This window comes from Spea bombifrons, chromosome 10, assembly GCF_027358695.1.
Source record: "Spea bombifrons isolate aSpeBom1 chromosome 10, aSpeBom1.2.pri, whole genome shotgun sequence".
Taxonomy (NCBI): domain Eukaryota; kingdom Metazoa; phylum Chordata; class Amphibia; order Anura; family Pelobatidae; genus Spea; species Spea bombifrons.
Window position 1 is genome coordinate 27824940 of NC_071096.1, and position 17171 is coordinate 27842110.

Here is a 17171-nt window from a genome sequence, read left to right on the forward strand (position 1 = left end):
CACTGGTTAGACTGTAAGCTCTTTGGTCTGCTTTCTCTCCATTATTTCTGCAGCTTCTCCAGATCAAACCATTGTTGCTTTGGGTACACAATCCTCAATGTTATCACCGCAAGTCTCTGCCAAAAGCATAGGATGTCTTTCCCAATCATTGCTCTTTCACTGCAGATCATCGTTGTCCGTGTAAGAGTAGAGTTTAGAGAGAGTCACAAACTTTGGCCCCCACCGTCAAACGAGCATTTCAGCCAATTTAACCCGGCCTGCACCAAATGTGTGCTTGCCTACTCACCACCCCCCATATATGTATTTTGAGTGTGATTTGGGTAATTTATCCCTTTAACTTTTCAGCTGTGTATGAACGGCTTAAGGCGTATGGAGTATGGATTGTATCAGAATTCCAGGATCAGCAGCAGCTCCCACCTGTTATCGGCCTGCAATTGTCCATGGTTGGTATTAGTTGCTGAGTGGACCAAAGTCTTAAACTTGCTACAAACTACATATAACAAATGTAACATCGTATCCCACAAACGCTTTACTCACGTGGTCTTTGTTGTAATGGAAGATGTTTTTTCTGGTGTCCTCAAGGTCCTGGCTATGCCCAGATCCGTGATAAACTCCTTGGTTTATGGTCTTCCTCCTCTTGCACGGAGACCACAACAGAATTCCGGTGATCAGCGCTGCAAATGGAGACACAAGAATTATCCTCTTGAAGCATGCATGCTTCCTGAATATTTCTTATATTTTAATGCTTTTTCGTGATCCATCATGAATAACAGGGTTGTTACCATTCTTATCTTGTCCGGATCCACCCTTGGCAGGAATTCCAGCGCTGAATAAAAGTTTCAAAATGTTTCTTCCTCTTTCATACAGGACAACGATTCTCATTATCCCTCGACACATGGGAGTGGTGGTTTAACAATCGAGTGGAGTGAATGCGTTGTATGGAGTGCAGCTTAACTGGGAATGCTTAGAAACCACAAGGTAGGACCCCAAAGCTTATAACTGACACCGGCAGGCCGTCGTGTACTCCATGGGCAGGCGGTAGCCGTTCAGTCTCGCATTCTTTATGCATCCTGATTACACAGAAGGAATTGGAGATCAGCGCATGATGGGAATTCTGCATCGTATGGTGTATTCCAGGTAATGACGGGCAGGGAGAGTCTTTATACCCCATGGATTTACAGATGGCTTCTACTCTTACATTCACTAGAAATGCTTTTACAGTTTTATTAAAGCCCATTGTTTCAAAAGCGTAAACGCTTACTATCTGTAACAACAATTTTTTTATTTTACCTTGATAACCCGTTTGGTTGAGACTTCCCAGAGTCTTGCATCTTGGAACGACTAATTTCTTTGTAGGTCCTGTGAGCTGCTGTTGTCTCTGTGCTCCCCTCCTCCATTAAAGCGAAGCGTGATCTTGTTCTGCATCCTTTCCAAGCCAACTTTGTTCCACTCTGAGATTGTAGGAGACTGTTAGAAGCCCATGCCTCACCTCGACAAAACAAACGGTGCCGTTAGATCCCGGGGTCATGCTGAACCATCGGGTGCTGAAGCTCCGCTATGATCTACAGGCTGCTCGCCATTGCTGTGGACCCAGACCACCTAACAGTGGAGCACTCTGGGCTCTCGCAGCGAATGCTGAAATACAATGACCCTAAAGCTGTCCCATCTACCGGCTGCTCTGAATCGGGAGCTTCAGATGTGGACGCGTCTCTACCCAATGTGCAGCATGACGCGTTGTCAAGGTATGGACTGTGCTGTGTTTGGTACCTGCAGGTGGATGGATTCGCTCCAGTCCTTAGAAGACAAACGCAGGATGACTGTCGGCGTTGTATGTTCTTAACGTTGCCTGAAAATGTGTCTGCTGCGGATGGAGAGAATGAGGGAGCAGGTACCGGATGTGGCCTCCAGGATGGAAGAAGTGTTTGTGGACATCTGCAAAAGGATGAGTATATAATGCAGATTACCCTATTCACTGTGATACAGAAATGATCGCCCAGCAGAGCACCAGGCGGTGGCAGAGCATTCAGATGTGATGTATGAAGAGTCCATTCTGGCAGAGCTTTGGACACAAACATTCGACTGGATTCTTTGATGATCGCACCGCGACTCCCCATTTTCCAATAATCTACACTATACTCTGGGCATTCACAAAGATGTCCCAGTTCAGGTGAGTCTCTTTCATATAACATAAATATTGGCATGAAAATAGCACTTCTAACTGGCTTAATATAAAACACACTTTATAGTGGGAGACATTCGGATATCAGCAAGGTGGTGGAACCATTAATTCAGGTTTGTCTCTTTTTAATGTTCTTGTAGAGTTATTACCTGTGAGCGCATCGGTGTAAGCCAAGCCTGTACCCTTTCCGCAGTCCTGGTGAGCGGGTGGGCAATCACAGCTGGGGGTCACTGACGCAAGGAAAGTCGCAGGGTGCAGGTGATGAGCAAGCTGTACCCTTCCTCGCACAGCCTGGGGAGCTATTAACTGCCTCCAGTGGGGCTGCTAGATCATACACCTGTGTTAAAGGAAACACACACTGCATTAAGAAAATTAGATATCATTCTGCAGGTCATCACAAAGTAGCTCAGATAACTCGGTGGAAAGCTTTGATGCGGACCCCGCTACTGGTTGCGTTCTTACGGTTTAGTTACCCTTTGTTACCCTTATAATGTCTATTGACCTGGCTCCTCGTGCAGTCCGGCTGCATATCTGCAAGTCGTATGTTACTGAATATTGGTAATACATGTTGCTAATCAAAGAACATTCTAATTTATTTGTGTCTTACGTGATACCTCTGTCCTACGTGATACCAGCTGGGACTATCCTGCTAACCCACCTGGTCATACCACGTCCCTCTGCTCAGAGACCCCCAAAGTACCGAAGCTGATTTACCGGATGCATCCACAGCTCCCACGTCCACTACAGAGCAGCCGTCTGCACTAAGAGGTAAGCGATACTCTGCGTGATAGAAAGTCATTACCTGCTTATTAAGAATGACGTTGCGGAGACAGCCTTTAAAGGGTTTGTGCGGAAGGAGATTGTGGGAACGAGTAGATGACTGCTTAACGCCTCCGAGCTGCAGAACGGTATCCGACTCCCAAAACCTGCAGAGAATGGCATGCATATCAGACACGGGTCACAGTAACACGTGGTGTGGGGCTTTACTAGTGCAGATAATCTTAAACATGCATAAAAATTGTCATGGCTCTTCAACACTTCCTTTCTCTTCATCCACGCAGATTGCCAACCCAGTAGAGCAGCCGCTAGGCATTAATCCCAGTTTATCATCTGTGACTGCAGTAAAGTCAGCCCTGATCTCCAGCCCAAGCCGTCCGTGTGCTCCATACCTTCTGTCCTGCATGATGACTCCGTGGACGTTACAACTCGTTCGATCCTCTGTAAGTAGCTTTCCTCCGATCCCCTCTGTCTCATTTATCAAAGCCGTGTGGCACGAACCAGAGTCAGGCTGACTCCCTGCACCGAAGTAAATGAAGTCAGTAATTCATCTTCCCTGACTGCCCGACGTTGACATTTTCCTTAAGTAAATTTGACTGCGTGCGACTTGAATCGTTGGGTATTTGGTGTGAATTGTCTTGGTTATATGTTCCATGTAGAGTTAGCTGAGGGTCAGTTAGTTGAGTATAATGCAGCTCTGTCTCTGCTCTCAAAGATTCACCTTCATTCTACTTCTGTGAGTAAAGGAGAATATTTAAGATTTCCTGTGACTGCATTAATTACATGTCTGGCTCACAATGTGATAATTAACTAACTTTATCGTTTATGCGCAGGGCTATCGGATGCCATTCTCCATCTGTAACATTCACCTGCTCTGGAAAGCCAAGCCTCAGCGTGGTCAGGTCTTGTCTGAAGATGAAAAGGAGCTGGCCCCTCGTAATCTTTGGGAATGGAAACAAAACCACATTAACAGCAGTGCAGCGGGACATGGAGCAGACTGTAAGAATGTAATACAACTGATTATTGTAAATGTAGACTTACTATTGCTTTCACTTCATGTTACTCATGACTTCATAATTGTATTTGTAACTCCATGCCTTGTAATTTGTAACTCATTGCACTGTACTTGTGATTCTTTGCATTGTGATTTGTATCTCATTGTACTGTATTTGTGATTCTTTGCTTTGTGATTTGTAACTTATTGCACTGTACTTGTTACCCTATTACTTGTGATTTGTGATTTACTTGTTACTCTTTGCATTGTATTTGTGATTTGACTGTCTGTATTGTACTATGTAGACATTCAATAAAAATGGTTTAGTTCTCAATTTCTTCTCAGTTTAAATCAATTAAAGCACAAAGAAACATAAGATCATCTTCCTTCTATAGAAGCTCAAAAAGGAAACAAAGGAGGTATATAATAACTAGTTAATAACCATCTGTAACATAAGGAAGAAAAGGTGCTCTGCCTCTGCTCGCAAGTTGATGCTGCTCCTCCTCGCTACGCCCATTCCTGATACTCACCAATTGCAATGAAGTTCTTACTGTCTCATGACTCTCCGCTGTGTCATAATCCAACTGTGCTGTCGCTTACAAACTCCAGCGATAGATGGCTGTCCGAGCAGTGGCCAATAGAACGAATCCATGCATAGCCGTTAACGTGAAATGTTTTGAGTCTGCTGGCAGCGTGGCCCAAGGAACTAAGTCAAACAGCGGCACCTAGAAAGACAAATGGAAATATTTTAGTTTCAAAGGTAGGCTGTCCGAAGTTGGTGATGTAAGGGATAAGTCACACAGGAACATGGTCCAGAGAATCTGCCTACCTGTAACCGGTGAGGTGAGTCGACGTGCAAAGGTTTTGGGGCAGAAAATAACAGTTCTGGTAAAAATTGCTTCTGTACTGGACATCTACAGGACACGTTTCCGACTTGGGGAATTGAGACTAAAGATGCGCTGCCTCCATCCACGAGTGGTGGGGATCTGCTGACTGCGCCATGGATTGTGCACCCGCCATCCTGCAAACAGTCCATCCGTGAACAGAAATCAATGGATACTTGGGAATTCCTTTCCTTCAGAACCGATCAGATCTGTCATTGAGAAGAATACAAAAAAACTCAGTTAAGACGGCACCAAAAACTTATGTAGACACCATCACAGTTCTGTTGCCATTAGGCACCCCCGGACCAGCTCCCTCCCACAACAAATGCAGATAAAGATGATTAAAGCGCACCTCTCTTAGATGTTTACTTTTGTTATAAAGTAATAAAAGAGAATTATTTCCACAAAACTCTGAAAGACAAAAAGAATACATCTAGATATCACGAGACTGATAAATATTCTGCATTTTGAAATATCATTAATTTTAAGAGACAGCCAACGTTATTCTTACTCAGTAATAATGCCATAAACACTCTGTCCATACCTTCTCTCTCTGGGCTGTCAATAAGCTCCGTAAGATCTCGGGTTTGTGGCAGGAAGCAGCTCAGCATACTGAAAATGTCACGTCGGTCGCGTTATCCTCTGCATTCACCACACTGAAGATGTGGATACAGCTGCCATGTCTGCCAGGCCGGCCTGGAGCTGGTCACATCTGCTGACTCCAAACTCATCCTTCTCTATGAATTCCTCTGCTGTAATGCCTAAAATGCGGGTTAAAAAGTTGTGACTGAGAAGCAGAGATAGTAACGTATTTACCCAGATAGGAGCGGGGAAGGGAATTGGGGTTACGCACTGAGTAGGACAGGGGTCACTTAATGCCAAGTTCCTGTCCCACCATTTCCTTCGATCCCTATGCAGGGATACTACATAATTTTAATGTCTTTATGGTACAATGTACAGGAGTCCAGGGAAATGGTTACATATATATGTAGCTATGGTGACCTGTACATCACTTCTTTATCTAGTGCAAACTCTATGATGGTCAAACCAGGCAGTCTTCCCATCAAATGTCCAAGCGGAGTCCTACAAGAATCTACCTGAGACCCCTCCGCACGACTTATTACTTACTTGTGAGTCTCAGAGACACCGAGCTGCGGAAGGCGTCACTTCCAATCTCTTGTACATAAATTTTGATAGTAGAGAAGGTATCTGGCCACACACCGTCAGAAACCGTGATATTGAGGTCGTACGTTCCCTGCGGAGGTCTCTCGGTCATTAGGATTGTCCCGTTGTTTTGGTTCAACCAAAAATACCTACAGAAAACAAACTGTCAATGCAATGTTATCTTCCTCAGACACGGCTTCTAACTCCCACATACACCAGACACGTCTTCTCTCTTCCTCATACACCAGACACGTTTTCTCTCTCCCTCATACACCAGACACGTCTTCTCTCTCCTTCATACACCAGACACGTCTTCTCTCTCCCTCATACACCAGACACTTCTTCTCTCTCCCTCATAACCCAGACATGTTTCCTCATTCACTCATACACGTCTTCTCACTCCCTCATACACCACACATCTCATCACTCCCTCATAATCATACACTTCTACTCACTCCCATTATACACCAGACATGTCTTCTATCTCCCTCATACACCAGACACGTCTTCTTGCTCCCTCATACACCTGACACATATGGTTGTTCACGTACATAACAGACAAGTCATCAAGCTCCAACATGCACCAGACATGTCTCCTCACTCCCTCATATACCAGACACTTCTGTCCGCTCCCTCATACACCAGACATGTCTTCTTGCTCCCTCATATATCAGACATGTATTCACCCTCTCTTATACAACAGACACGTCTTCTCACTCCCTCATACACCTGACATGTATTCTCACTCCCTCATACACCAGACACGTCGTCTCTCTCTCTCATACACCAGACACATCTCCTCACTCCCTCATACACCATACACGTCTTCTCCTTCACTCATACACCAGACGTGTCTTCTATCTTCCTCCTTCAGCAGACACATCTTCTAACTTCCTCATACACCAGACACGTTGTCTCGCTCCCACATACACCAGAGACGTTGTGTTTCTCCCTCATACATCAGACATGTCTTCTTACTCCCTCACACACCAGAGATGTTGTCTTCCTCCCTAATGAATCAGACATGTCTTCTCACTCCCTCATACACCAGACACATCATCTCTGTCCCTCACACACCAGACATTTCTTCTCATTCCCTCATAATCCAGACATGTCTCCTCACTCACTCATACAGACATGTCATCTTGCTCCCTCATATACCAGACACTTCATCCCGCTCCCTCATACATCAGATACTTCAGCCAGCTCCCTCATGCATCAGACATGTCTTCTTGCTCCCTCATACATCATTCTAGTCTTCTCGCTCCCTCATTCAGACAAAGCTTCTCAGTTCCTCATACACCAGACACGTCTTCTGTCTCCCTCATTAACCAGCCATGTCCTCCATCTCCCTCATTAACCAGACACGTCTTCTCTCTCCTTCATTAACCAGACACTTCTGATAACTCCCTCATACACAAGACACCACTTCTCTCTCACTCATACACCAGACACGGCTTCTCAGTCCCTCATACACCAGACACGTCTTCTCTCTTCCTCATAAACCAGACACGTCTGCTTGCTACCTCATGCACCAGATATGTCTTCTCCCTTTCTTATACAACAGACATGTCATCTCGCTCCCTCATACACCAGACACATCTTTTATCTCCTTCATACACCAGACACGTCTTCTCGTTCCCTCATACACCTGGCACTTCAGTTCACTTCCTCAAACATCAGACATGTCTTCTTCCACTCTAATACAACAGACACGTCATCTCGCTCCCTCATACACGTCTTCTGTCTCCCTCATACACTAGACGTGTCTTCTCTCTCCCTCATACACGAGACACGTCTTCCCTCTCCCTCATACACGAGACACCTCTTCCCTCTCCCTCATACACGAGACACGTCTTCACTTTCCCTCATACACCAGACATGCCTTCTCTCCCCCCAAACACCAGACACGTCTTCTGTCTCCATCATACAGCAGACATGTCTTCTTCCTCTTTAACACAACAGACACGCCATGCCGCTCCGTCATACCCCACACAAATCTTCTAGCTCCCTCATACACCAGACATGTCTTCTCACACCCTCATACGCCAAACATGTCTTCTCCCTCTCTTATATAACAAAAATGTCATCCTGCTCCCTCTTACTCCAGACATGTCTTCTCACTGCCCCATACACCAGACAAATCTTTTCTCTTTCTCATACATCAGGCATGTCTTCTATCTTTTTTTTAAACCAGACACTCCAACTCTCTCCCTCATACACCAGACAAGTATTCTTGCTCTTTTATACACCAGACACGTGAGTTCTCTCCCTTATACACCAGACAAGTCTTCTCTCTCCCTCATACACCAGACACACATTCTCTCTCCGTCATACACATCTTCTCTCTCCCTCATACACCAGACACGTCTCCTCCCTCTCTTATACAACAGACATGTCTTCTCACTCCGTCATACATCAGACACATCCATCTCCCTCATACACCAGACACGTCTGCTCAATCCCTCACACACCACTCATGTCTTCTCTCTGCTTTATACACCAGATACTTACACCAAACATGTCTGTGTATGAGGGGGAGAGGAGACGTGTCTGGTGTCTCTCTCCTTTATAGAACAGACACTTCAGTTATCTTCCTCATACACGAGACACGTCAGCTGTCTCCGTCATTACACCAGACATTTCCTCTCATTCTTATACATCAGACATGCCTTCTCCCTTTCTTATACACCAAACACACCTATCTCCCTCATACACCTAACACACCTATCTCCCTCATACACCAAACATACCTATCTCCCTCATACACCAAACACACCTATCTCCCTCATACACCAAACATACCTATCTCCCTCATACACCAAACACACCTATCTCCCTCATACACCAGACACGTCTTCTCTCTCCCTCATACACCAGACATGTCTTCTCTCTCCTTTATACACCAGACACATCAGCTCTCCCTCAGATACCAAACATGTCATCCCGCTCCCTCATACACCAGACATGTCTTCTTGCTCCCTCATACACCAGACATGTGTTTTCGCTCCTTCATACATCAGACATATCTTCTCCCTCCCTCATAGACACATCTACTTGCTCTTTCGTACACCAGACATTTCAGCTCTCTCCTTGATGCATCAGACATGTATTCTTGCTCCCTCATATACCAGACATGTCACCTCGATCCCTCATACACCAGACACATCTTCTCTCTCCCTCATACACCAGACAAGTCTGCTCACTCACTTATACACCAGACATGTCTTCTCTCTAATTCATACACCAGACACATCTTCTCTCTCCCTCATCCACCAGACATGTCTCCTCCCTCTCTTATACAACAGACATGTCTTCTTACTCCGTCATACATCAGACATATCTATCTCCCTCATACACCAGACACGTCTTCTCAATCCCTCATACACCAGACACGTCTTCTCAATCCCTCATACACCAGACACATCAGCTCTCCCTCAGATACCAGACATGTCATCCCGCTCCCTCATACACCAGACATGTCTCTTCTCGCTGACTCATACACCAGACATATCTTCTTGCTCCCTCATACACCAGACATGTCTTTTCGCTCCTTCATACATCAGACATATCTTTTCTCTCCCTCATAAACCAGACACATCTACTTGCTCCCTCGTACACCAGACACTTCAGCTCTCTCCTTGATACATCAGACATGTATTCTTGCTCCCTCATATACCAGACATGACACCTCGATCCCTCATACACCAGACACATCTTCTCTCTCCCTCATACACCAGACAAGTCTGCTCGCTCAGTCATACACCAGACATGTCTTCTCTCTCCTTCATACACCAGACACGTCTTCTCTCTCCCTCATACACCAGACACGTCTTCTCTCTCCCTCATACACCAGACACGTTTTCTCTCTCCCTCATACACCAGACACGTCTACTCTTTCTCTTATACAACAGACACGTCTATTCTATCCCTCATACACCAGGCACGTCTTCTCTCTCCCTCACAAACGAGACACGTCTTGTCTCTACCTCATACACCAGACACTTCTGCTTGTTCCCTCATACACCAGACATGTCTTCACTCTCCCTCATATACCAGACGTGTCTTCACTCTCCCGCATACACCAGACATGTCTTCACTCTCCCTCAAACACCAGACACGTCTTCTCTCCCCCTCATACACCAGACTTGTCTTCTCTCCCCCTCATACACCAGACACGTCTTCTCTCCCCCTCATACACCAGACTTGTCTTCTCTCCCCCTCATACACCAGACACGTCTTCTCTCCCCCTCATACACCAGACATGTCTTCTCCCTACCTTATACAATAGACTCGTAATCTCGCACCCTCATACATCAGTCACGTAATCTCGCTCCCTCATACACCAGACATCCCTTCTCCCTCTCTTATACAACACGTCATCCCACTCCCTCATACACCAAGCGTGTCATCACGTTCCTTCATACACCAGACGTGTCTTCTCTCTCCCTCATACACTAGAAATGTCTTCTTGCTCCGTCATACACCAGACATGTCATCCCATTCCCTCATACACCAGAGATGTCTTCTCGCTTCCTCATACACCAGACACATCATCTCTCTCCCTCATACAGCAGACACGTCTTCTTGCTCCATCATACACCAGACACGTCTTCTCTCTCCCTCATACACCAGACACGTCTTTTCTCTCCCTCATACACCAGACACATCTTTTCTCTCCCTCATACACCAGACACGTCTTCTCCCACTCTTATACACCAGACATGTCTACTTCCTCTCTTATACAACATGTCCTCTCACTCCGTCATTTATCAGACACATCTATCTCCCTCATACACAAGACACGTCTGCTCAATCCTTCATACACCAGACTTGTCATCCAGTTCCTTCATACACCTTATAGACCGGCACTAAAGATCGTCCTACCTTAGCAGTGATCCACCTGAATGATCAAAGTCTGACTTGTCGTGACATAGAGTATTCCAATTTACCTCTGGATTGATGAATAAATATCCATCAACTTCTCTGAGACCTCTTTAAGCAACTGGTCAGCCACCGGCCGACATGGTCAACCTATAACCCATTGCGTGTCAATAGTGAAGTGCATTAATGACCATGAAATGCGTGTGTTATTCGAGCCATGGAACTCACCTGGGTATTAGAGAGACGGCGGAATAGTGTTTTGTATCCCATCTTCATCCAGCACAGCGACCTTCCCAATCTCTGCTGATGACCACCCGGCTGTTTTAAACAAGAAAAAATGGTAAGACATTCATAAGTACGTCTGCATCAGCGCCCATCTGTATTTTTAATAATTTGTCCTACATTCTGCTGTCAGGAACTGTACAATATACGATCAGCATGCCCTGTCGGAGAATTAACGAGGACTAATTTCCAATTTAGCTCAGTTAAGCGCGGAGTGAAAATAACTGATAGCCATTAACGTTGGCTAAAGATTATTCATTCACTGTTGCTGCTCACTTTTTCTTGGCAGCGTTTGCCAGGAGGGATTTTTGGATGTAAACTCATTGTGCAGATTTAAAGCGATCTAATAAATATCAACTATTAACAAAATTAAGAGTGGGCATGCACGTCTGTCCTTGACAAGGAGATTAATTATTTTTTTTCCTTTGTTTCGATCTCTCGTATGCTTAAATTATTCATTTTATGTACAAATATAAAATTCATAATTATAAATCTCCTAGCAAAAAATGACGTGTCTAGACCGACCTTTATCTTACAGCCACCATTCCCCGTGGGTCTCTATAATCAATTTAAAAACAAACATTATTCCTGCCTCTTTATCAAGAGAACGTACGTATAACCAAACTGATGTTCGGGGGGGGGGGATAGGAAGGGTTATTAAAGACTTGGTGACAAGAAGAAAATTAGATTTCTGAGCCAAAACATGTAAAATAATGCATCTGGGACAGAGAACGTAAAGATATAATTAATAGCTACAACACTGGTCAAAACAGCAGAGAAGAGACTATTGAGGCTACTCACTTTCCAGGATGTAAACGCTGATGTCTTTGTGAGCTCCTGGGTGGGGGTTATCATTTTGATCACCAATAGTTATGGTTAACGTGCTTGTGGCGGCCCTAGGCGGGTTTCCGCTATCCGTAATTATAACTGGAAGATAAAAAGCCCTCTCTATCTCTCGATCGAAGGGCCTCAGAGTCTCAACAGAGGTCGTGCTGTTTCCGTGGTCAATTAGCATGAATGTTGAAGAATTCTGATGGTCATTTGGCAAAGTTAAAGTAAACGGGGCTCCGTTCTCTGCAGTATCAAGATCCACAGCATACAAAAAATCCGATGTCTCGTTGACATGGAACCTCTGAGGCCAGACTGCGTTTTCCCAAACAATAGGTTTGTACGAAGCAGCCAATGCTGGCCCGTTGTCGTTAACATCCAAAGCGTTTTCTCCGTCATCTTCATCTACTGCCACCACCTGAAGGACGTTAGAGTTGATTTCAATTGTCTCCCAGACGGTAGCATGCCACGTATCCTGGGTGAACACCGGAGCATGATCGTTTATATCTAGAACATGAATGGTTGCTGTACCGGTGGAACTCATTCCTCCGCCATCTTCAACTTCAATAAGAAGAAAGTAAGTATCTGTCTCTTCACGGAAAACTAATATGCAGACAATCCGCGGACAGACCCTGCGGCTCGGAAACAATTTATACAGCCGCGTTATTCCAAAACTCTTGAAGATGACATGAATGTGGACGGGAATTTGTTTCAATGGATAACACGAGTATAACTGATGCCCCATGTCAATGGCTCATTTTTAAAAAAAAATTATTTCTGGCCCAATCGCCCCAATAACGCATTTTATTGGGGTTAATTTGTTCTCGTTTGCAAACCGTGCTGCTCTTCAGAGGAGTGTTAGGACGTAGATCCTTCTGAACACCATTATAAATTCACGATATTAAGCCGTTTGTGAAGCCTGAAGCTGCTTCTAGAATAGTTTTCATTAGCATTGCATAAAAGAATACATTTCATTTTTTGTGCATAACTTAATTTAAATACACAAAAAGTGACATGATTTGCATAAACTTCTGGCAGCTTAAAGTCATTTTATACGAACAGAACTGCATGAGTTAATCCCTGGGTTTCTTTACATGTTGACTGGTGTGCCCAACCCTAAATATTTAAAAGGTGAGGAGGTAACAGGGCTGAGAGTTACCAGCGTAACAATTGACCCTCCCTCTGGCACTGCAGCAGGATCAGACTTTGGGGTATCTCAGCAGGATCAGATGTTGGGGTAAAGAGGGGCATGGGTATCTCAGCAGGATCAGACCTTGGGGTATGGAGGGGTATGGGTATCTCAGCCGGATCAGACCTTGGGGTGTGGAGGGGTATGGGTATCTCAGCAGGATCAGACGTTGGGCTATGGAGGGGTATGGGCATCTCAGCAGGATCAGACGTTGGGGTATGAAGGGCTATGGGCATGTCAGCAGGATCAGACGTTGGGGTATGGAGGGGTATGGGTATCTCAGCAGGATCAGACCTTGGGGTATTAAGGGCTATGAGCACCTCAGCAGGATGAGGCATTGGGGTTTTATGGGCTATGGACACTGCTTTGTGAACATACATTGGGGTGGTTTGTGGGCAACTTAGCAGGATCAGACCTTGGGGTAGGGAGGGCTATGGGTATCTCGGCAGGACCTTGGGATGGGGAGGGTTGTGGGAAACTATTTAGTAATAGTTCTTGGGATGTATGCTGCATTTCGGTTGAGCAGTAAGGCCACTGTGCCAAAATAAACCCCATATTATCCTCACCAGAATTGGGTTGCCCATGTTTTCCAGGTCGAGCAGACTCTGATCCATCTGACGACATAACTTCTAGGAGATACGAGCCCTTGGTCTCCCGGTCAAACACGGCAGCTGTGTAAATGACTCCTGTCTGGGGATCGATGTGGAACAGAGCATGGTCTCCGCTGCGATCTTCTAAAATAGAATAGGTGATCTGGAGCAAGACAATCAGACCACAGTTAGCGCAGGCTGGCCTGAAAACACTTTGCTGATTTAAGGTTGAACTGATGGAAAATCACTAATGCTCTTTGTTGCAAAGGCCTGGAAGCTTTTACTGAACATGTTCTGCCAGGACTACATATATTATTAACGTAACAGTAATACCGGTGCGCAGGAAATGCTGCGATCCGATGAGCAAAAGGTCTGTCTGCTCTGCCGCAAATTGATTTAATTTCTCTTTATTATTTATTTGTGGCTTTAACTGACACGTGACCGCTCAACAATCAACAATTGGCCCTAATACCAGACAGTGTTATCAGGCGATAAAACCCCCCTATGTGGCATCAGTAACTCTAATTAACGTGCTGACCCCCTGGTCTAGTGTAGATATTGGTATGGCCGTGTCCCACGGATCAGTATGGCCCTGTACTATGAACTGGTATACACCCCTCTCCTATGGATCGGTATGGTCCAGTGCTATGAATTGGTATACACCCCTGTCCTTTGAACCAGTATGGCCCTATCGTATGAATCAGTAGTGCCCTGTGCTATAAACTGGTATGCACCCCTGTCCTCTTGATAGGTATGGCCCTATGCTATCAAATGTTATGGTCCTGTCCTATGAACTGGTATGGCCTTGTCCTGCTGATTGGTATGGCCCTGTCCTACAGATTGGTATGGCCCTGTCTTACAGACTGGTATGGTCCTGTTTTACAGATTGGTATGGCCCTGTTTTACAGATTATATGCCCCTGTCCAACAGATTGGTATCGCCCTGTTTTATGGATTGGTATGGCCCTGTCCTACGGATTGGTATGGCCCTGTCCTACGGATTGGTATGGCCCTGTCCTACGGATTGGTATGGCCCTGTCCTACGGATTGGTATGGCCCTGTCCTACGGATTGGTATGGCCCTGTCCTACGGATTGGTATGGCCCTGTCCTATGGCTTGGTATGGCCCTGTCCTACGGATTGGTATGGCCCTGTCTTACAGACTGGTATGGTCCTGTTTTACAGATTGGTATGGCCATGTCTTACAGATTGATATGCCCCTGTCCTACAGATTGGTATGGCCCTGTTTTACGGATTGGTATGGCCCTGTTTTACAGACTGGTATGGTCCTGTTTTATAGATTGGTATGGCCCTGTTTTACCGATTGATATGCCCCTGTTCTACAGATTGGTATGGCCCTGTTTTACGGATTGGTATGGCCCTGTTTTACAGATTAATATGCCCCTGTTTTACAGATTGGTATGCCCCTGTACTACGGATTGATATGCCCCTGTCCTACGGATTGATATGCCCCTGTTGGCATGGCCCTGTCCTACGGATTGGTATGGTCATAAAGCACTTTGTTTCACATGTGCAAATTACAGGAATATATGTTATGGCTAGAAGGACCAGGGATATCTGAAGAACATGCGTCAATGGGTGCAGATTTTATAAGTTGGTACCGCATTTAGTATACCAAGGAACACAGAGCTATAGGAGTCAGAGTGTGCGTGTGATGAGGTTTCACGTATGAACTCACCTCTCCATTCAGTCCGAGATCTTGGTCAGATGCAGACACCTGGAGCACAAATGTTCCCAATTCAAGGCCTTCTGTAACGGTGGCCTCATATATGGACGACGTAAAGAATGGCATATTGTCATTCACATCTCCAATATAAACAAGTCCGGCTTCACATTTGCTGTTCTAGCAGCGCAGGCACAGAATTGATATCCGGAGATTCTACCTGTAATGTTAATGTACACCGTAGTGAAGGCAGCCAATGGCACAGCAGCAACGGTCTGAGCTCGGATCTTCAGGATAAAAGTCCTGGTTGTTTCATAATCTAAAGGTTCAGCTACAAGAACGGAGGCAGAGCCTTCTTCTCGATTTACCGTCAGCTAGAAACGAACGGGCATGATAGTCTCCGGGACCAATCCTTCCTCTAAATTGTACGTCACACAAGGGTCTCCCCGCAGTGAGGAAGCTTTAACGGTCTGTAGGAATGGCAGAACATTGTGTAATTAACAGTAAATTACAGTAAAAAGAAGCCCTCAACAGCAGGAAGTCCACTCGGAAATGACAGACATTAGAAGGGTGATTAAGGCTCCTTAGAGGTGATGTCTCCATACCCCGTTCCCTCTCACTAGTTTCATATCAGGCCTAACAGGAAGCAGATGTCTAGATGGGTACGATCCCTGGTAGCCGCGCATGAGGGAGAAATCCTTATTCAAATGAGATCATACACCAATGGGCGGAATCCTTCTATGACTCCTACCAATGGCTGCAAGCATTGTAAGGTGCCCAACCAATGGCTGGAAGCATTGTACAGTTCCCACTGACGGGTGGAAAAATTCCACTGGTTTCCAGGTCAGAGGTCACGTCATACCACAACAGGCGTATCTCTCATTGTATTTTCTGGAATCACCAGGTCATATCTTTCTTTTTCCCAGATCGGACGCTGATTCTGAGCATCTATGATTCGAACGGCTACTTCCACCTGCGTGCTTCTATTTCCTCCGTCCGCGGCGGTGACCTCTAGTGTTATTAATGATTTCTGATGGGGAAAAAAAAGGACAAAAAATTACACGAACGAGAAAAATAATTACATTCACTTAAACCTTCTGCATTCAGCAACCTGCCCGACCGTGTGTTTATAGAGGCCAGTCACATTCTGAAGGTCTCGCACAAAGAAAAGACAAAAAAAAAAAATGCTCTCCCAATTGATTTAAAAGCTTTAAACGACAGATTGTTGAGGAGTTTCATGCACCACTCACATACTCTGGCACTCAAAGTGTTAATTAGTTGTATGGTACTTGTCCCTCAGGGTTTTTCATTCTATCGCCCAACCAATTTCCAATTGCAGAGCTACCCAGAGGCACGTATCCAAAAAAAAAAAAACAAGAAAGAAAGACAGTGGACCATTCCCACCAATCATATTGTATAAAGGGGTCTGGGGTCAGAAGGCGACCCCGCGATATTTTAATTTCACTTGTTGAAATGTAAGTTGTATGTCTAAACACGGCATGTAAACGCTTGCTACGTTACCCGAGATATTGGCTGGCGAACATAAAGCCACCCCGTAGAGGTGTTAATGCTGAAGGCCACTGGTTCCTCTCCAGACACGGAGCACGTGATCGTTCCATTCACGCCATAATAGTCATCACGGGCCGCAACGAGTAGGAAGCTGGTTCCCACGGCATCATCTTCTCTCAGGAAATCTGGGACAAGAATGGAAACATGTT

At 45.4% G+C, this 17171-nt stretch overlaps 1 protein-coding gene and 2 long non-coding RNA genes across 3 annotated transcripts; 1 reads left to right on the top strand and 2 right to left on the bottom strand.

Annotated features, from left to right (window-relative positions):
- Nucleotides 1–1819: 1819 nt before the first annotated feature.
- Nucleotides 1820–3107, bottom strand: LOC128467849 (uncharacterized). The gene is made up of 3 exons (XR_008345758.1): nt 2982–3107; nt 2362–2516; nt 1820–1932 (listed from the first exon to the last, which is right to left on the bottom strand). It is a non-coding gene; the product is annotated as an uncharacterized LOC128467849 (long non-coding RNA).
- Nucleotides 2890–3887, top strand: LOC128467850 (uncharacterized). Its single transcript, XR_008345759.1, has 3 exons — nt 2890–2947; nt 3241–3399; nt 3790–3887. It is a non-coding gene; the product is annotated as an uncharacterized LOC128467850 (long non-coding RNA).
- A 9639-nt stretch (nt 3888–13526) lies between these two features.
- LOC128468010 (putative protocadherin beta-18) lies at nt 13527–15809 on the bottom strand. The gene is made up of 3 exons (XM_053449785.1): nt 15674–15809; nt 15469–15596; nt 13527–13934 (listed from the first exon to the last, which is right to left on the bottom strand). The coding sequence occupies exons 2-3, from the start codon at nt 15580–15582 to the stop codon at nt 13527–13529; spliced, it is 522 nt and encodes a 173-aa protein (XP_053305760.1). The 5' UTR covers nt 15583–15596; nt 15674–15809.
- Nucleotides 15810–17171: the final 1362 nt, after the last annotated feature.